A 22,257-nucleotide genomic window follows, 5' to 3' on the forward strand; every position below is an offset into this window, starting at 1 on the left:
AGAGGGAAAATTGAGTTTTACTTATAAGGATATATTATCAGAACTTAAGGTCGATAGTGGTCCTTTCTCCAGAAGTGCACCAGTTTCTGGTTTTTGATCACCCAGTTTGTTGTCAAATTTGGACCACCAAAATATCTTGCATGTAACGGCCTAAGGACGATCGTGCTTCGTAATAGATCCTCCTGTATTCGTTGTGAAATGATCAATGCCTATCAGAGTCAATAGGTCACTTCTATTTCTCTTTCATCAGAATGATCCTATCAAACCCAGTTTCGTAGACACCCATATAATATAGATGTACATCTAACAGGTACCAAGTGTCTATGAAGCTCTTATGAATATGCAAAGTGTGCATCAGAAAGGACACGTTCTATCACTGTTGGACATCGCTGATGGATACAAGATTTGATACAAGAAATCCTGATACATTATGTTCATGACCCAAAGGTTTAACCATTTTGTTTTGTCTTCTACATCTCCAGAGAGTACATTGCAAAATCGAAGTATTTGACTATGCGAGGGGCGCTGACATGAAAAGTATTGGCGGTTCAGGTCTATTTGTGTTTGGATTTAATCGAGTTTCAGAAGCAAGAGAATAATGAAGTCCATTGGGAAATGCGAGTTCCTGTAATTGCGCAAACATAGTAAAAGAAGCAGACGAGGCGAAGGCATTGTATGTTTCGAATAAATCTATCAGCGATGGCAAGATCGATTGACGACAGGCAGGATAGTGCTGTGCCATCTAAAAAAATTACCGAAAGCTGTGCTCGAAGAATTGGATGACTTGTCTTGCAAGGATGATATACACTGTGACCAAAACACAATGATGTACTCTCATTGTATAAAGAATTCGTCTCATTGTCATTCCTTCACAATTCGGTAATCAAACATTTAACTTTATGCCCCGACTATACTGTTGTTTTGCGTAGTTATGCCGTCGAATACATTACATATTATACTCGTTTTGAATACTCTTATTGCTTAAGGATGCATAAAAAACCAAAAATGTTTGTCACAATAGTTTGCAATAGAAGGTCTTGTTATTAAGTAAAAAGTTTAATTTATTACGCCCCTAGAGTGCTTCGATCTTTTTGCTAGATCTGCGATAGTATTCTGGGTCACTGGCATATTAGCTTGGTGTCCTGCTGACACCCTTTATTCAGTTAATGAGTAATGTTATGAGAAGATAATCCGGCATAGTATGCTGAATAACTTTAGACATGGAAGACGAGGGGATCTCCCCCCCCCCCCAACTGTTCATCATTTGAATAAAGACTAACAAATGTTCAGTCATGGGCACTTTCAAACCGCACTTAATTGCTGATCATTGCCATTATTATCATTCTGTGGAAGCAAATTTCACTGATATGGCAATTCATCTTCAGGTCTTGTTGATTGGTCCCATACGCCATTATCTCACAGGTGACAGTTGTTCTCCGGTGATGATTAAAGAAATATCTTTGCGACTCATTTCAATATGGTCAGCTAACTTGAACCATTTTTCGAATGCGATATCCCTAGAATATACTTAGCTAAGCTGCTGTTATTGTTTCACGTTGTAAGAAAACAGGTCACATCACTCCTGTACTTGCTGCCCCGCATTGAATTATAACTTGTTCGCTGCGTCAGTAAATACAAACCATTGCAGCTTCTCCGTTGTAAAACGCTTTAACATCTGAAAAGATTTCAACACCCACCATCATAAATTTAACAGAACTGGCGAACTGAATAATAATTGATAAATTCTAGAAAAATGCAATCAGAATACAATTATTTATGCTAGTTTTCTATCACTCGATGTGTAATATATTTGATTTTTTTTATCTCTCCGTTCAGAGCCATAGAATATCACCTCGTATCGGATTTCGGTGTCTTTTTTCTCTTACACAAATTGTTTTATGAGTTGTAATATGTGCACGATGAGATGAATGGATGAATAGCATGAGAGTTTTCAATTGCTAGTCTATATTAACAGTTTAAAGAGAAAGTTTGAACAAACCGCCATATACGCTATACGAAGTGTTTTGCTTATGAGTCTTTATTTTCAGTCATAAATGCAAATTAAAACGATTTCATTCGACTGTGATAAAGAGGAAAGGGCATTGATGGTCCCTACAGAAAAAGAGTCATATGCTGGGTTATCTACATTCAGTCAGACTTTTGTATGTCATCGAATTCAGTTGGTGGTAGTACATCCGGTTCCCTTGTAGAGTCGTAGGATTTCCCGGCATGCCTTGGCCTGTTCGAAACACAACAATATACTTAGTTATGTGGGAACAATTCCTTCGCCTTTCTCAATATCCTCTCGTATTTGCGTTTGAGAATAGTGTTGACCAGGTATCTTTATTTCAGAATTATAATTAGGTCCACCTGGACAGTTTCAAACGGATATGGCACTAATACAGCACTATAATTTTACCAACTTAATCAATTGGAGCGTTGTTTTTGTAAATAGCGATGTATAAGAATATCATATCTATCTTAGACCAAAAAATAAAATATTTGCCCTCCTGTAGATTCAGTCAATATATGTTGAATGTATCCAACAAGGCGTACAAATAAGCTACGGTGTAAAATGTATAATTTCTAATCTTTCCGACCACAAATAATAGCGATCTTGCAATCTGTAACGTTTTACGAATTTGTGCATGTTATTTAATTTGCGTGTGAGCAAAAGGTGCTTCTGGCATGCCGTGAGAAAATCATTGGTTTAGCCTCTATTCAAAAGTGTTTTGATGGTTTTCTCGTTTATACAAAGTAGACCAGGAATATGCGAAACAGAGAAATAACCTCAGACAAGCTCCGTTCAAATAAATGACTGTTTGGCGGATAGCTAACACATCTACGAAGTACCATTCGACACAATGGCATTTGATTTACCAAAAGTATATGACGATCTTTGAGCGACGTTTTTTGAATAATCGTTTTTTAAAATATCAGTAGGCACAACATGTGACATGGCATCAGGGCAATAAACTATACTTGCTTTGGGCTGTTCATCGATAGAGCTGATTTAATCACTTGCCCAATTTACTGAATAAATATTATACTTTTACTAACTATCCAACCAGCACCTACCTATCTGAGTTCATCGATATGTACAGAAACTTTAATCAAACTACTACCCTCATAACAACAGACATACCCACCCAGCTCGCTAACAGCTTACACGCACAGATCATAAGATTTAAAAAGCTTCAGTTACCAATGTAATAAAGTGAGTACTTTGACCTTACCGGAGCGCAAATACCAGCAAAGACTTGTCAACAGGTTCGATAAGTGAAGGTTTCACACACCGAGCAATCTCACTGGCCAGGAGACCAACAATAAGTGCGACAAGAAAGTTTGCGGTTGCGTACCACATGAAGGAAATCTAAAGACATGAAATTTCAAAATGCAGATAAGTTTCATCCTTACGCAATCATAGAGGGAAGCACACTTCTAAAATGGATATAAGGATCGCCTTTGTAGATACTGTACATGTATAAAATGAGTATAGGCATACTCCGGAATTCAATGAAACTTGTGTTATTCACCATACAAACATAGTCCTGCAACTTGCATTATGCAAGCTTGTCAAATTAAGTTCTTGCAGTAACCATAAAGAATCTATGACCCAAAAAGAAGAAGACTGTCACAATAAACACAAACAAACACACAGGCATTGATGCGTTAAAAGCCTTGAATGTGCTACAGAAGTGAATACCATAAAAGCCTAAAGCAATATGATTCAAATTCAAACATTCTTCCTCATATTGCTGATGACCGAAAGAATTGCAGAAAAGGTTACAGATCAACAATACAAAAACGGAAAAGTCCGAGGTTTTTGTTCACATCATTCGTTACGCGTGTTCGTGCTTTCTTTCAGCACAATGGCGAGCCGGTCGTTATTTTGCTGATGTTCTCTTACCTTCTGTATCGTGAGTAGCTCCATATTGAACTCCCTTGCTACAATCGGACCAGCAGCAACAAAGACGCCAAAGGAGAAGCTGATGACGAGGCCAATCGTTACACCCCTGCGCAAAGAATATTGTGAAATATTGTCCATATCGAAATGCTATGGTCAAATTGAGATTCAGGTCACGACCATATAATGCATGTAACTTTTTAATCACTGGAGAATATACCGTACATTTTCTTTGACTGCATATCTTGAATTTGATAATAATTAAATTGCATATTAAACAATATTACAGTTCCTTTGTCAATAAGCTCTCTTTAGCGTGTAGGCATCAATTGTGTCATTAATTTTTATAGTAAGGTAAACCTGATATATCTACCTCTGGTACATAACAACAACGTTGTTGAATAAATTTTATCCGTTGAATTCGAGGAATTAATTTAGATTTTTAATCCATGGGGAACAAGAATTTTGCAAGACTTGGGTCAATTGTTGAAAACGATCGCAGGTCGGATACAGCTAGTTCATTAATATGTCATGTAGCATTACGCAAGTGGATCATTGAGGTATACGATAAAATGTGTACGGTCAGGTAACTGTCTCATATGACGCTTTTGGAGTGGTAAGCCATTCTATTTACATCTGCTGATACGTTATGCGCGCCAAGTACCAAAATAGTCATGGTTTTCACATTTTCATACTTAATGTCGGTCGTTGATTATATACGTATTGCTTGATAAATGTTCGGACCTGATATGAGACTATATTAGCATTTGGATATAATTTCCTCAGCGTGAGTTGACTCGCCTGTATTACTTGCAGCAACTTCGTGTAATAACCCCTTTATCATACATGCATGCTTTCGTTATGACTCTTTTCCTACGGACGTTCCGAAATTAGCGACGAAATCAACTGAAATCGACCTTGCTTGCTCCTAGATCCTCACTGTTCTGATAAAAAGTTGGTTGTTAAGGAATGATGGCAACCGTATCACTTCTTTATATTATTCTACTATTGGGCCATACAACTTCTTGGGAGGGTTTATGGAGCAGTTTAACAGCAAACAATTTAAATATTAAGATGTCGACTCAGGTTAACACAATTTGAAGAAGATTTCTTCGAAGTTTAAAATGACGGTGGACGTAAAACATAGGCTGGAGTGTGTAAAATGAGTGTGTTTTGATACATAAAGTCATCCTTGCGAGAAAGTTCTGAGGCCGCCAAAATCGGGTCAAAATTCTCACGCCAGCGTTCCGCTTCGCGTCGGGCGATACGCTGCCCCAATGTCCTCATGCATCATTTGCGGTATTTTCGAAATAACCTCATAATATTAGTTGGTAACGCTAAGGAAGGAAGAAAAGACTTTAAAGGCCTGTGTTGGCGCCAGATTGTCTAATCAGAAAATTTACCCACTAGATTACAATTCATGCATAAGAACTATTCGAAGCGTATGATAATATTTTACCAAAAGAATAAGCACTTACCAAGTATTAGTCCTTGGAAAGAACATCCCCATGATAAAGATGCCAACTACAGGTCCGAGGAAAACACCGAGAAAGATGTTTGATATTTCTACAAACGATCCAAGGTGTGGGACTAGAAACCCAAATAGCGTTGTGAACACACCAAGTACGCAACCTTCAAATAAAGTCTAGGCTTTAATGACGAGCTTGAATAAATAAATACAGGAATAGCTTCGAGGTATATCTAGCATTTCAGTTGCAATAGGTTATTATATATATATATATATATATCATCAGTGAGGAATTCCCCTTAAAATGTGTTTAATCTACGTCTACCGAATTAGCATGTGTACTCATAAGTATTAATGTATTAATTACAAAGGGTTTCACAACAGCTACACACAGGCGATCAGTGTGTACAATATCTACAATGTGGCTGAGCATCTAATTAAAGTAAACATGAAAGGGTCTATTTAGCCAGATGGTTCTTTTCTTATTACTGGAATAGACAAAAAAGTGTGCTTAATTGTCTGTACTTTTCAGTCTCTAGTTTGAAGTGCATGTTTAACCTTGGTTAAATTAGAATAAAATATTTTCAACATTCTGCTGTTGTTTACTTATACTACGTCCATACTACAGAGTTTAAGGTCGCCCGGGAGATGATATGAATGATTTTTTTAATAGTTTGCCGAGAGACATCTACATGGTATTATTTTCATAGTGAGCGATAATCTCTTATCGCAAATAATTAAATGAACCGAAACGGATCGGTGGTCTTTCTACTTGTGTAGTAGTTTTTGAATGACAATATTTTGTTGACGTTTTAGTCATATATGTTGGGATCATTGCTTAAATATTCGTTTCCTTGATAACTACACAACGTAGATTTATTGGTTGTGAAAATTTATGTGTAATCTTATTCGTGTACTTTGAAGCCACAATTTAGATATGTTTTGTTCTGCAAAGCGTTGATGGGGAAGACTGTGGACAAATACACAGAGAAAGAGATAGAGGTGGAAACAGAAAGACAGCAATAAAGAGAAGGGACGACCATATGTTTGTTCATGCGCAACTAAAGCAGGAGACTTATACAGAGCCATGATACATACTCATTATCTTAGACAATTTTGTGTCCCAAGCATCGTTCATTTGCACTTGAGTTTTTGTCTTTTCTGATCGCCATTGTCTCCAGGGTTTGATAACATCTTGCAGTATGCATGCCACAGTAGCATTTAGTCCGGAAGAAACGGTACTGTGTTAAGTTAACAGTAAAATACTTTAATGATATAATGTGACTTCATAGCAAAGGATACACTATTCCCTGAGCTTTTTCAACATACTGCCTCATTAACCACTTGTACTGCTGAAGTCCCTGTAGTTACAGTCTATTGATTGATTACCAAAACTAGAAGATTCGTAGACACCAGGTGGGTTCATTTCATTTATGAAGATTACACTAATGATCATTGTTTAGATATTTAATTTTCATACTAATGATTCTTTATCAATGTTAAATACACATGTGCTTCACACTTTGCATTGTATACAAGAAAATGTACCTTAGTTTGTATTTTGAAAATTCTCGCCAAACTTTCTTAATATTCTGTCTTTTCTGACAGGGATTTGAAATATATTTATTGATATAACTTACCTCAACGTCCCTGCAAAGAGACAGGAGACAAACAGGCCTTGCAGTCCTCGGATGTGACCAAACTGCGAACTTATGAAATACATCAATATCTGCCAAGATAAATGTTTTAACATACGTAAGTTAAATTAGGAGTTGAAATACTCTCAAAGGAGTGCATAGATTCAAGGAATATATAGAAAAAGGCCCCTACTTACATTTAAAATCATTTTGACAGACAGTAAAAAGAAAATTCAACGTTGAACAATTAACTAACTCTTGTAAAAACATTGATTGCAGTAAGGTATCCTTCATTAAATACTTAAAAGGACCGGGGGAATTCAGTGCACACCTGTACTGTAAAATGTGACCCTCCCCTATCCTTGTGTCTAAAGTGTGACTCTCGCCCCTGAAACTTGACCCTCCCCCAACCACTGCAGTATTCTCCAAACATAACACAATAATTGGTTCAATTGTCATGTAAGTTAGGGACAGAAATTACAGGGGAGGGGTTAGAAGGGCTGGCATTTTGGGAGGGAGGGTCCATATTTATCACGCAATCATTATTGAAGGGGCATGATATTCCATGCAATCGCAGGAGGGTTACCATATTTTGCTAAATTACCGGTATAAAACGGCAAGATGAGGCTGATAAAATGCTTCATCCAAAAATATAAAATATCGGGAAAACTATTGACAAACAAGATATATCTGTACAGTCATCTACATATTTGATCATATTTGTAAATGTATTTTGCTTGAAGAAGCAAGTAAAACGTGCACGTGTGTACGAGAAATTGACTTGTTTTATTTCATCGAAAATGTTGATCCTCTGTACATGATAGTTTATGAGATAATTATGAACAATATCTTTGCATTTATAGTTGTTTAATAATTCATTTTAATGTACTTGATTAGACTGGGATGCTTGCAAGACTTTATGTGTACAAAGAATTGCATTTTAGAATTTCACCGAAAATGTTGATTAGCTATACATGGTAGTCTATAAGGAAACTGTGAATAATTTTTTTTCAATACAAAACTAGCTAAATCTGTGGAACTATAGACCTTTTATAATTCATTTTAATGTAATTGATTACATTTGGCTGGTTACGAGTGCATGTGCGTGCAAGAAATTTATCTTGGAATTTCACCAAAATGGTGATTCACTATACATGATACTGTACGAGAAAACTATAAACAATTTTTTTCTCTTGCCTTTCATCATTTTTAACTGTTCAAGGCGTTTAATGTAGGATACCACTGCATATTTTTTGCTTTTGAAGCTTGTGGATAATGTGTATGTATTTAAAAGAATCGGTGTATTTCTTCGGTGATTTCCTTTTCAGGAAATATAACATGGGCAATCGAAGGTCAGGCTGTAAAATCAGCTTCTGTTAAACGTGACCCCCAACAAGGTAGGTTTATACAAAAGGTGACCCTCCCCCTCCCTACCAATTCCCCGACCCAACCCCCTTGTAATTACTGCAGGCTCCTAAACTCATTAGTCAAATACATAAAGGGATTGCATTTCTTGACGACTATAACCGACAGATGTACATTTTACTTTTCATTTTCAGTTCGAGAAAGATTCACGGAAAACAAATCGTGACAATAGATCTCGTCGGCGTATCGATCCATACCTGGTCTGCTTTGTCGTAGTTAGGTGCATATCGTATTGGCTCCACGCTTGCAGTGTCTACCAGAAACATTTATGGAAAAAGAGGCAAATGTAATTGATATAGATAATGTGCTTAATTAAAACACGTGCGATTACTCATTTAAGTCAGCACAGCTGCGCTATGCAAATTTATCGCTCGACTAAGCGACCGTCGATAATAAAAGCTGACGCACGACAAACGTAATACTTTATTTTAAGGGGGGAGGGGTCAAAGCTCATTTCGTTTTGTGTGCGTCAAAATCGCATAAGGATTTTCGTCTATTGTTTTCGAAGTGCGACTTTGCAGCGAGAAAGCAATACTACCTTCGCGTTCATCAAGAACAGAATGACCACAAAATACTGAGAGAAAAGACAACGAAAACACATAAATGTGAAATAAAACTTGTATGCTTTTTCAACGTGAAACATGTACGTGAAACATTTTCCTTCATGCGAAATACATTAAAATGTTCTGTGTCTTAAAAAGTTAAACGCGTAAAGTGGAGGTTTATTAATTAATGTGCACTTCCGCTATTTTTTCATATGCATACGGATCGGAGATGTGCGCGTGTTGGTTTGTCAGAAACGGCATCATAATACGAAACTAATTTCGCATAAAATCTTTCGTTTTGAGGGGGGGAGGGAGGGGGTTCGAAGTAAAACGAAGGAATTACGTTTCTTGTGCGTCAGCTTTTATTATCGACGGCCCCTAATTTAATACGTGATATAATCCATAAGTTCAATACCACTGCAAAAACTTACCACTCTTCGACGATCAACATTTCTAGAATTCTAGAATAGGTTATTTTCCGCTCGCGTCACTTGGATATGCAACGAATCAATTAATTGCTGACCATGATAAACACATCTATAGTTTCTAGTGACTTTGTGAACCTTCACAAAACGCGATGCAACGTATGTGCTATGTTATGGCCAATTTTCATGCAAGTATTTCAGCTGTGGAAAATGTTCAAGTCTAGCTGCGCGGGGAAACATTGAACGAAACGTGAAAACCGGCCAAAGAATCGTTGAACCTGAAATCTTAAACAAAACCTCAACGCCTATAGATTGAGATCTATCTGTTTTTCCCTAAATGTCGTAAAAGGTGCGTTTCGGCTTGAATACGTAAAAATACCTGGGATTCCAGAGGGCAGAGATGAATCAGTTGAATTAATAGCAGCAACCAATGGTGTTTGATTATCTGGTGACAAATAAGAGTCATGAAATTCACATCAGATGCATACACGTGAACGGAATATGTCATTTGAGTGTTACTGGAACTTAGAACAGGTTCGGTTTTGAGTATTTCGCTGTAGTCATAAGAAAGAATTAACTGCTTTTGCGACAATTAATTTCTCATTAAAGCCCCACTCAATTATCAGATTTATCTAATATAAATATTATTTACTTGATAAAATATTCAATGGAAAACAAGAGAATGACAAACTGTCAATGGGCTGTTGACACATTCGCTAATGCGCGAACTTGGGATTGAGAAGGGCGCCTTTAAACATATGATTAACATTCAAACCAACTGTGCATACTCACTGTTGTAGTAGGCGTACAGTACCAGTCCATTGAAGAATATTATAGGAAACATTACCAATTCAAATGGGAGGTTGAGTAGCAGTGAACTGGATGAAAGGAGACAATTTGTGAAATATTAATAATGAAAAAGGATCGGTATATTTTGACATGCTCAGCGAGTCGAATTCCTTGATCTTTTCAATCTAAACTTGTAAACATAAACTAACAAAGAAAGATAAAGTTGAAAGTCCGGGTTGCAAGACGAATCCAGGTCTTATTAAATTCTTACAAAACACATCAGGTCTGTATACATGTTGGGGTGACATAATACAATGTAGTAACATAATAAAAGTAATGGCCGTAATTTGTCAAATGTCAAACATGTGTCGACCAGTCAGGTCAGTGTTGCCTAACGTACTCGACATATCTTTTACCTAAATTCAACCTACTTATATACAGATCCCAGTCTTCATCTGCATTTCACAAAAATATATAATAATCATGAGCCAAGTACATTCACAAAACAGTGCACAAACAACCGATGTGAAAAGGACACATGACCTACTTAAGGTATTACCAACGAATAAAAATGATTTGTATTACCCTCTTGCATGACCTAGAGACTTTGCCGACAGGTATCGTTGTACAGTAGCCTGAGATAGAGGAGTACCCAGGCTGCCGATTCCAGCACCCAGAAATAGTCCGAAGAACGATAGGCGTGATGAGATGTCTAGATTAAAACTGGTAAAAAGAAATGGGCTCTAAATATCGGTAATGAATGTAAGCCATCCATTGTTGATAACGGGAATAAGATTTTATGCAAAGTGTTCACGTACGAAAATTGTAATTTTTAGACATTTCGATATCTTTATTTCAACACAGCTCGGACGTTTTTAAAGAACTCTTCAAAAGCAATATACAATTCCTAGAGCTAATTGTCGAATGCACGAATTAGCTATTTTCTGAAATTACTGTAGATGTCATCTTACTAAGAATGAAATAACTGATGTAGTAGAGATATAATTCTAACAGCTTTAAAAAATGAACCTAAATAATGTAAGAACATGCTAAGCAATCAGCATTCAAAAATTGCTCTACGGAGACCTTTTACAATTACCATACAGATAGTTGAAGCTTAGTGAAGAGTAAGTGTCATCTAGATTTAACCAAATAGATCTTAATGTATTGTCTCTTGCCTTTGAATATTTTAGACTGACATGATATACAAATTTCCATCGAGAAATTGGCATTCTGTCCATGATATACAAATTTCCATCGAGAAATTGGCATTCTGTCCGTAACTTTGAAAATTAATAAAATCAAAAATCCCAGACCAACATATTTTATATCATAATCACTCGTACTCAAAGAAATTCAGCCTTTGGTCGACTTTATTGATATTCCATACGTGCTCGATTCCCCCGACTTCATTGGTTCCTAGGACCGCCACCGCCACAATTGATCCAAATATGATAATGAACTGGAATACGTCCGCCCATATGACTGCCTTTATTCCACCCTGTTAAAAAGGTTGATCAATTTATATTTAAAATATAGTAATGAGCTAAATTCTAAATTGACATCCATGAGTATATGAGTAAAATAGAAGAGTCATGTCGAGTCGTTGTAGAGAGAATTTGAAAATACTAGTAGGCAACCCCGATCATCCTATATCCGGCAACACCTCTTTCAACCCAGTCTAGAAAAATAGAAGTGGTCCGACAGGAAACGTTAACCGATTTGTATATCTATAATAATGTGACTGTCTACACTAGCAAAGAACTCGCGGCTTAACCTGACTGACCGTGACAGTGTTCATGGGGACTGCATAGATTTGCTTACGAATGGTGTCAAAAAGGACATTTTTGCATCAATTTATGCCGTTGCTTACCAGTGTTGTATAAAACGTAGCAATTACACCCGCAAAGACCATCGTTTTCCACATTTCAATACCTTGGACTGAAAAGAATTAAGTTAGAAGACAACATATGAGTAAGATATCTTATATAGGCCTATATATGACTAGTTTTAAGAAATCTTGTAACAACTTTTTGTATAATACTTACTTGTCTGATGCCTTTTCGTAGTTTTTTATATCTATTTGTTCTTTTGTGTTTTTGTGTTTTCATGTTTGTGCTGTAAAGTGTTTTATGACTTTCTTTTGTCTATTCGACCTGCACGAAAAGAGGTGTTTCACCTATGGAGTTATCGAGTTTAAATAAAGATTAATAATAATAATAATAATATATTTATTCCATGTGAAGATGCAACAAACATTATTTCCAGTACAAAGTAATGATATATGCTATTAAATACGTCATTAATCAGGGTATCAACTGCAAAATTGGATTCCATCAACCCTTAATGCACACAAAATATTGGCAATTATTATACTCCATACCTGCTTCTATTGCAAGAGCTGGTCCTACCATCGTAGTAGCCATGTACATCGAATTATGCAAAATGAATATCACAGTACATGCAATGCGTAGACCAAGATTATATCGCATACCGACATACTGCAATCAGGAGGAAAGGCTGATAAATAAGTGCAATGCTTAACTTTTATGTGGACAAAGCCATCGTTCTCCTGGCTATTACCAATTCTGTCCCGTACATATATCATGATTATGTCATGATTTGTTTCTAAATGCACGTAACATTTGGAAATGACTCTCATAAAGATATCGAATCGCGATACTTTTTGAAATTTCAGGTCTTGTCAATTTTAAACAATGACGTTTGTCACTCAAAGATTACACATTGTAATGGAAAATTTAATACCTGATAAAACCGTACCCTCGCGTCAATTTACCAAATCCTCTAAAATATGACTGATATGACATTAGCATCTTGAAGTCATTCTAAAAATTGAGACAATGTTGATTATTGAGTATTATTACATATTGTGTATAAGCCAGTTATTATGACTGGTTGAGCTTCACTGAATGATACAGAACAAAACGTGATAAAAATGACTTCAGTGATCTGGCCCTGTCGCATGCGCTGATAAATGCCATGTCGTGTACACTGACCCAGTTCGCCACTGCGTTCTGACGCACTGTACGTCGCTTCTGAGGGCACTGAATCAACGCAAGCGTTGGCAGGGGTATTTGCTGTACAACAATTGCTTCAATCAGAAGGGTGTGTGACTGTATTTATCCAGCTTTATTTGACGACATTTTAGTAAAATTGTTCAATAAGAGAAGACTCTGTAAGTTTTAGCCCATAATTCAAGTTCACCATTAACTGAAGGTAGCATCGCGATCAAGCGGCTTTATAGCGGCGACCATTGCTCGATTTTCGATTGCATTCTTCTAAAAAAGTTCGGCTAGCAAAGATCTTAGATTGGTGTAATTTTATTAATGCATGATAATGCTGTCAAGATGCCTAAGGTCTAGTGTTCATGAGTGTAATACTCACTCTACCCGCGCCGTCAGCTCAGGCATCATCAATATTATCGTCCTTTCATCTTACCTCATAGACACTCGTTATAGGAAGATTCCGAAAGACAGGGACGAAAAAATACGCAGCAAAGGGGTAGACCCAAAAGAACTGTATGATATCCATGGCATATTGAATTCCGTATATGTATACTTCGGCTGGATATCCAAGAATAGCTATCGATGACGTGTACGTGACAAATATCGATATAGCGATCGGTACGCATCCCATTCGACCATCGGCAACCAAGAATCTGAGAGTGAACAAGCATGAAGAGGTACCATTTAAAAAATTGAAGAGAAGCTGATTTAAACTATGTCGAATTTGAAAGGCAATGGAATCTTCATTAAATTTTTGTTGTCGCAGTCATGAATGCCGTTTGAAAATGACTATCAAACGCCGTCGAGGTAAGCCCTGAAACTACAAACTTTCGAGGAAAACAATGGTTTAGTCTGAAAATGAATATGGCAGCGGGAATTGTAATTCGATAAAACGACTGTTGTGTAAAGAAATAACAACATGATACAGAGATTACAAAGGCCACAATGATGGAACGAGTATTACATAAAACTTTACGTGGTCCCATGGAACTAAGAAATCACCGTAAAATGTTCAGAACAAACGACGTTTCCGTGTACTTTGGACTACAACAATAATTATTGTCCATCGGTAAAACTTATCGTATATCCCTTGCATACGAGCTACATTGTAGCCAAAATCTGAATGCCCGAAATTACCACTTTTCTTAATTAGACCTAATTTCTGTATCAGATGAAACATGAGGTGCCAAGGTGTGAGAATCAAACAATTGTTTGCATCATAAACTTACTTTGATGTTGACTTTTGTCCTCCTCCAGCGAAACAATGATATATTCCCGTTGCAGCCGAGATGGCCAGCATGGCGCCAAAGATGATATAATCAACTACTCCAAAGGGTACAACGTCAGCGGACATGATTTTAATCTGCAATTGAACCCTCCTAAAATCGTTAACCGCGGGGACAGTTTATTTCTTTCGTGTCATCAAGTTTCATACTTAACGCACTCTTGACATATTTAAACTTTCATGTATTGTGGTGTCATCAAAATAATATTCTCATTATTTTTTTATATTTGAAAGCAGCTGTTCAACTATAAATACTTTTTACAGGTATTTTCTGCTACTCGTCTCATGTTAACCAAGCTTTGATTTGATTTGAACATGCTGTATATCTCATTATTTGAAAGGGGTCCGAATGAAAGGAATTAATTTTGCATATGTAGATTAGACAACCCTCCATACATGATGATGATTCGATGATGATGATGATGATGATGATGATGATGATGATGATGATGATGATGATGATGATGATGATGATTCGATGATGATGATGATTATGATGATGATGATACAGGGGTTTCAAACGGATTCAAACTCACAATCGACGGTATCCAGTCACCTAGTGGAGAAGCAACAGACAGAACAGCTCAAATCCCCACTCTTAAACAACAGTGATTCAATAACCGAGCCATGCCATTACATTATGTGATGCTTCTAGTTATTGTGCCTGCAATACATCGTTTGTAAACAAGAGAGTCGCACATAGTTCTGACGACCTCTTCCTTTATCTAAAAAAATGGAAAAGTCTTATCTTGGACACAGAATAACCATATATGAATATTTTTACAAACTCCACCAAATGATCGCGACCACATTGTGCATACAACCTTCAGGCAAATAGTCTGACGTCAACATACCGATAATGAAATCACATCACTCGTGTTGCATAAAACGTCATATCATACTAAACCATGACAGTTATTTTTCTTGTTGACTTTCTACATGAGTGCTCTTTGATAATGTTTTAACAATCGATGAAGTTGTGTAAGTCTCGGGCTACTCTCATCTCTCATCTCGAGGCAATTTTTGCAAATTCACCGGGGCATTGCAGATATAAGGTGACTCCCCAGTTTGCTAGAAAAGATAGCCTAATTAAAAGCATCGATTCCTCATGTCCGCATTCTGCATCGCATAATGGCATGTCCGCATTTTGCATCGCATAATGGCATGTCCGCATGTTGTATCACGAGTCTTCATTGCGCATGATCAAATGTAACTTCGCATTGGATATTCTATGTTCAAATTCTCGCATACTTCATGTAAGAATGTCAAGTCTCCATGTCCAAATAACCGCATTTTGCACCTCATCATGTCATATCGTAATTACGAATGTCAAGCCTTTATGTCCAAATGTTCGCATTTTGTATCTCATCATGGCATGTCGTAATTATGAAAGTCAAGTCTTCGTGTCCAAATGATCGCATTTTGCATCTCATCATGTCACGCCGTAATTGCAAAAGGCATGCCGTAAATACAAATGTCATAGCTTTATTTTTGGCAGGGATTCAACGCCATACACACACTCACACGCACGCGCGCACATATACCCCCCCCCCCCGACACACACACATTAATAATTACCTGAGTCAACAGAGAAGTGCACCGATACCTGCAAACGGTTATTTTAGAGGCGGCTACATATCGCGAAAGCGGCCAACGCTGCTATGAAAGAATGCACTCCTGGGAGAACGACGATTTATGTAATAGCAGTAAAATGATTCATGAACATTTAATCCAAACGCACGACCCTGCAGACTGATGTTTGTTCTAAGATAACACACAACAAACCGTTGTACTAAATTACCTGTATTACACGCAGTAAATGTTCTGTTTATGATACAGTTGTGATTACAGATGTTGTCTTGCTATGTTATTCTGATACTGCATTCTAGCAGACATCCAGAGTTGTTTAAGTATAGTGCTTGTGTCAGTCCACTCTTCCTTTACTTTGCCGTTGACAAACGGTAGATTGAGATGTGGTATTGCAATAATCGACATTACTATTTCACGTCTACCTTTTTCCATGCACGTTAATCGAAACATCGCCATAGCCATACCACTTTTCAACTGAGAAGTTGCCAACAGCAGGTCCAGCCTTTTGACCTTGTCATGTAGGTCATTCTCCCCAATGACCTGAGTTTAATTAGTTTAGTCTAGAATGTTCTGGAAGTCCTCCTCTCTACAACTTAAGATACTTTTAGAACAGAAATTAGCAAATCTATGAAAAGTCTCGAATTTTCTAGTGTTCTCTTCTTTTCAGTATATGCGGCGGCATAGAGTTGCACCAGACCAAGGGATTTTTACGTTAGTTTACAGTTCAATATATTCACGCTGTAAACCTTACGTCAAGCCTGTAGCAAGAGAAGGACCCACTTTCTTACTCATCAGTGTCTGTCTGGACTCAATTCCCTGGAGACTTTGTGCTGTGGCCTGACTGGGAGTGCGAGTATATGCAATTGATACGCAGTGCGTGTAATGGCTGTATTAAAAGAAAAAACCAATGCCAGTCTCAGACAAGTAAATTACAAAACGTGTAAGTTGTATTTATTTTGGAGCTGCGTTAATTCCTGCAGTAACACATCAATAGAACATCGACAATATATTTTAATCTGAAACGGACAATTACTGCAGAACAAACTCTTTAAACAATCTCCATCGAACGACCACCCTGTTAATACAACCATGACCAATACAAACTGTCCGAAAATATAACAGCACTAGTGTCACACTTCATATCCTACATAAACACAGCCATTAATTTTATGCTGATTTAAATGTGGGTATTCTCTGATTACGTTTAAGCTAAAAAGTTGTATTAAGCACACACCTAAAAAAATCAATAGTGATTACATACGTAAATATACGAGTGCCTCAATAAAGTGCAAACGGTTATTTTAGAGGCAGCCACGTTTTGCTGAGGCGGCCTTACATCCCGTATGAAAGAAACACGCCACTGAGAAAGATATATCAAATAGTTGTAAAACGCTTAATGTGCATTGTGTAAATCCACTTTCTGACCTTTTAGGTTCATTAAATTTCACGATAAGATACAATCTTACCAGCCCATTGACCTCGATCAAACAAGGTACATTGTGTGCATGTGATTATGCACGTTGTTTATTATGTTATTTCAAACTGTCTCATAAATTTCTGGCATACAGCCAAAGTCGCTGACATAGATGTTTGTGTCATCCGTTTCTTTACCTCCCAAAGCATTTTAAAGACAGCGAATGGTAAATTTGTCAATAGAAAAGCAATAAATGGCATCACTGTATCAATCAATGACACATATCAAATAGATGTGCCATATGATTTTGATGAACGAATCAGAAAAACAAGGTTGGTCATTTACCAAGGAGAAGGAAAATCGAGTGATACTTATTAGGGTACATTATCAGAACTTATGGTCAACGGTGGCCCTTTGTCCAAAGGTGCACCGGTTTCTCGTTTTTGATTACCCAGTTTGAAATTCTGTTGTCAAATTTGGACCACCAAAAGAGCTTGCATATAACGGCCAAAAGATTACCGTGCTTCGTAATAGATCCTCCTGTATTCGTTGTGAAATGATCAATGCCTAGCAGAGTCAATAGGTCACTTCTACATCTCACTTATAAGTATGACCCTATCAAACTCAGTTTCGCAGATACCCAAACAATATAGATGTATATCTAGCAGGGACCAAGTGTCTATGAAGCTATCATGAATATGCAATAGTTTGCATCATAAGGACGTTTTACATCACTGTTAGACATCGCTTATGGATACGAGATTTGATACAAGAAATCCTGATGCATTATTTTAATGACCCCAAGGTTCAACGATTGTGTTTTATCTTCTATATCTCCTTAGCTTACATGGCAAAATCGAAGTATTTGACTGTGCGAGGGGCGACGACAAGAAATGTATTGGCGGTTCAGGCCTATTTGCGTTTAAATTTAGGGAGCCTTTAGCAATTACAGGTGGATGTGGGCCGCGAGAATTGGGGAGGCTCACTTTTTAGAAAACTGTCCAAGGGGTCATTTTTATGAATCTATTTCGCGGGGAGGGTTACTTTTAATAGAAGCTGATTTTACGGTCAAACCTTCGATTTTCCATGTGATATTTCCTCAATATGAATTCAAAAGATGAAATAAATTGATTCTCTTAAACACATACACATTATCGTCAAGCTTAACAAGCAAAGACGATGCAGTGTTATCCTACATTAAACACCTTGAACAGTAAAAACTGATGAAAGACAATTAAGAGATAAAAACATATGAGACAGGTGGCAAAGTCTATATCAATTATCAAACGTCTACAAATGCACAGATATTTTTAACTTTATGCTTTCTATTGGAAAAAAAACTATTCATAGTTCTTCCATAGACTACGATGTATAGTGAATCAACATTTGGATGAAATTCCAAAATCCAATTTCTTGCACAAACATCAATTTGTAACCACCGTAGTCTTATCAAGTAAATTAATACCAATAATCGATCGTACATAAATACACAGATTACCCATTTTTGTATCGGAAAGAAATCATTCATAGTTTCTTGATAGACGATTATGTATAGCGAATCATCATTTCGATGACCTTCAAAATTAAATTTCTTGAACACACATGCACATTTTACTTTCCACTTCAAGCAAAGTACATTTACATATATTATCAAAATATATACATGTACGGATATAGCTTGTTTTGCGGGAGAATTGTCGATAGTTTGCCTGATAGCCTCCCATTTATTATGATTTGATATTTTTAGGCGAAGCACTATACCAGCAACATCTTACCTTCTTTATTTGTTCGTAATATGGTGACCTCCCGCCATTGTAAGATCCTTCAAAAATGCCTGTGTGATAATTGCGACCCTTCCTGCCAAAAGGCCAGCCCTCCCCCCGTAATTTCTGACCCTAACTTACATAACAATTAAACCAATCGTCATGTAAATAAGCTGATATAAGGCATGCCTGTACGTAGTTAAGTGATAATTACCAGTGCTAGATCATTTAAAATATAAACATATCGGCAGTCTCAACTTTACAACTTCGACATGTTCTGTCGTTTCGAACTCTTGTTCGACAGTGAACAGGTGAGTGCGTGAATCAAACGGTCAAATCAAAAAATAAATTCCTCGCTTCTTTGATGTTGCCATCTGTCCTCCCCGGAAACAACGGTATATTCCGGTGGCTGCCGAAACAAGTAAAGCGCCAAAACTGACATAGTCAAAGACTTCATGAGGGGTGGCGTCCGTTGACATGTCAAGACCTGACCTAAAGTCGTACTTCTTCGTTATCGCCTACCTGTTGATTAATACCCATATGCTTTCTGTGTGCAATCTATCAAGATCATACTTTACAATCAGTTTACTGTTCCATTGTTCCATTTCTTTCATGTAATCTGAGTTGCTATACAGATGATTTCTAAAAATTAACGGTATTGTAATAATTATACTTTAAGCATACGTAAGATTTCGGTACGATATCACGTACACAGTACTTCCTACAAGGTGAATTTTTCGGCTAGTTTTCTCATGTTTATTTCCCTTCGGCATCTCAGCTTACATTCTTGCGATTTTCCTGAAGTAAATGCTTCGTTCAAGACGGCATAATATGTCAACGTCAACTAAAACGATTTTTGATCGATAGATTGATTTTTGCGGCTGTCCATTTTGACGAAAGTTCTAACGAGGTCACTTTAAGAAGTATGCTGCTGAGTGGTCAGGGCTGAATTTTAAATCTTTGCAGATAAAAGTATGCTGTAGCTTGCGTGTCGCACCACTTGGAAAGGTCAGTGGGCGCACATTAAACACCCTGCACTTTAGTACCGATAACACACGTTTTAGTGTTCTAAGTAATTACAAGTACATGTGGAGCACGTGAGCTCCAAAATGTATTTTGCTGATTTCACCGTTTTTATTCGTTATACTTGGTTTTATATTAATGAAGAGGTACTGGAGCAGACACAAAACAGTACAGGCGAGCAAACTTAGTATAAGAAGTGCCGCCTTCACAGTTTTCAACTTTGTTTCAAAAACAGCCATGTTATCGACGTCACTAGTATGCCACACATCCACGGGAGTACAAGTATTCTAATGATTTGTATTTAATGATACTGAAGAAGACTGTTTTGTATGAAGGGCATAGGTCTAAACCTTATGAAAAGCCGTTGGGACCCCTCGGCGAAAACTCCACACTAATATCAAAAATAACTCGTTAACCACCGACTTCATATAAAGATTACAACAGACAACTTATAAACACAGAAACAATTCCTGCATTTTGACAGAAACGCACAACATTAAACATGTTGACGATCACATATATCTTTCTCTCAATCTAGTAAACACAATACGAACACGACCTTGAACACAGTAGAACAAAATGAGATAGCTTCCAGAATTAAAGAACAAACTTCCAGTGGGACAACATAGGAATACATACAATCTGCAAATATACTATACAATTTATCCACAGAAGTTGAACTTGAGGCAATTGATGAAGAAAGTCTGGCAAACTTCCAAAATATAACGTCCAAGAATCGTAGTGTCTTACACAGTCTCTCCACTCTAGAGTACAGACTGCACTAACACGCAGATTACAGCCGCTGTGTCTCTCCGTGCCTAATCGGCTCTATACACAAGACAGTGAAACAGAAAATACACAATACTATACATTAAACGCAAAACCATCAATATATTACTAACCTTCACGAAAGCGATCTTAATCACTTCTCTGCAGATCTGCAGCTCTGATAACACACCGTTTGTACAATGCTGCGTCGGAGATTACTAACAAATGACAAATTTGTTTTCAAACGATTAAATACAGTTACGACCAGCTATAAATAGGTCAAAAGTGCAAAGTTGAGCTCTTATGCAGCACTAATGATAATAGCCTCAGCAAGAAAGAGCTGGTAATATTAGTTAGATGTAAGTAAAGGGGTAACCGATTTCTCCACAAAAGCATTTGATGATCAGGAAATAGTGTAGAGAAAGCCTGAGGCCCATGGCCAGTCCTCCATGAATTTAATGTCATTTTGAAAAGACTGACTGATTACTTAACAGAACCACAGACAAATAGTATAGACAGACTGGAAACGCTGCATGTTTTTTGTTCCATGGTCGTCTCGGTAGACTATTGGCTTTTCATATAAAAATGAGCTTCAAAGGTGTTAAACTTTTGGAGGCTTTGTTTGTGGTTGATAATAACACGAGATTATGCGAAAAATACGACGAGATGGCATCGTACTGCCAGTCGCGTAGCAACCATAGTTACTTTGTGAGCTCTCACGCCAGAAACACTGCTTCACGCCAATCAAAACATAACACTCCAGCAGTTTAATAAACATGTTCTTCCTTGACGCACGTGTAAACCATTGAGTAAAACCAGACAGTATCGATAAAAGACTTTCAAATTTGGTTCAAACACACTCATTATATATTCATAAAAATATGAGAGGAATTTTTAAAACGGTAAAACTCACTTTCCTGAAGCTCAAAAGACCAGCACGCCAGCACGTCAATTCCGCTCAGCACCACACGACAACAACAATACAAACTTTGCCGAACATACTTTCGCTTAACAATTGGCGAAAGTCCGTAAATTACCGAAGGATGCATGGTCGGCACTCTTCGGAAAAGAGAGGCGAGAGCAACCTGAGGCGAGGCGAACATGGATGGGTTACGTAGCCGCTTCACGCCTTAAACAATACCCGTTGCGAATCTGTATATGTTTGTCTGTGACAGAACATTGTAAAAGAATG

General features: G+C 37.3%; 1 protein-coding gene across 2 annotated transcripts; it reads right to left on the reverse strand.

Annotated features, from left to right (window-relative positions):
• Positions 1-2,020: 2,020 nt before the first annotated feature.
• On the reverse strand, positions 2,021-21,803 carry LOC139121482 (sodium-dependent multivitamin transporter-like). 2 transcript variants are annotated; one of them, XM_070686383.1, is made up of 16 exons: positions 21,200-21,803; positions 14,452-14,585; positions 13,656-13,875; positions 12,580-12,697; positions 12,070-12,137; positions 11,543-11,697; positions 10,782-10,919; positions 10,200-10,285; positions 9,787-9,852; positions 8,635-8,690; positions 7,016-7,104; positions 6,474-6,616; positions 5,386-5,539; positions 3,911-4,016; positions 3,237-3,373; positions 2,021-2,239 (listed from the first exon to the last, which is right to left on the reverse strand). In XM_070686383.1, the coding sequence occupies exons 2-16, from the start codon at positions 14,574-14,576 to the stop codon at positions 2,149-2,151; spliced, it is 1,752 nt and encodes a 583-aa protein (XP_070542484.1). In that variant the 5' UTR covers positions 14,577-14,585; positions 21,200-21,803; the 3' UTR covers positions 2,021-2,148. The 2 variants fall into 2 exon arrangements, with proteins under 2 accessions (XP_070542484.1, XP_070542485.1); XM_070686384.1 differs by lacking the exon at positions 21,200-21,803 and having other exon boundaries at positions 14,452-14,940.
• Between the last annotated feature and the right edge of the window lie 454 nt (positions 21,804-22,257).

This window comes from Ptychodera flava, chromosome 21, assembly GCF_041260155.1.
Source record: "Ptychodera flava strain L36383 chromosome 21, AS_Pfla_20210202, whole genome shotgun sequence".
Classification (NCBI taxonomy): domain Eukaryota; kingdom Metazoa; phylum Hemichordata; class Enteropneusta; family Ptychoderidae; genus Ptychodera; species Ptychodera flava.

Bases quoted from the DNA above. Each gene is read 5' to 3' on its own strand.
- LOC139121482 (XM_070686383.1), bottom strand. From the start codon at position 14,576: ATGTCCGCTGACGTTGTACCCTTTGGAGTAGTTGATTATATCATCTTT. The intron at 10,920-11,542 runs GTACGAGTGATT...TCTTTTTACCAG, and splicing joins CAAAGGCTGAATTTCTTTGA to TTTTAATCTAGACATCTCAT. The intron at 3,374-3,910 runs GTAAGAGAACAT...TCATGTCTTTAG, and splicing joins AGCTACTCACGATACAGAAG to ATTTCCTTCATGTGGTACGC.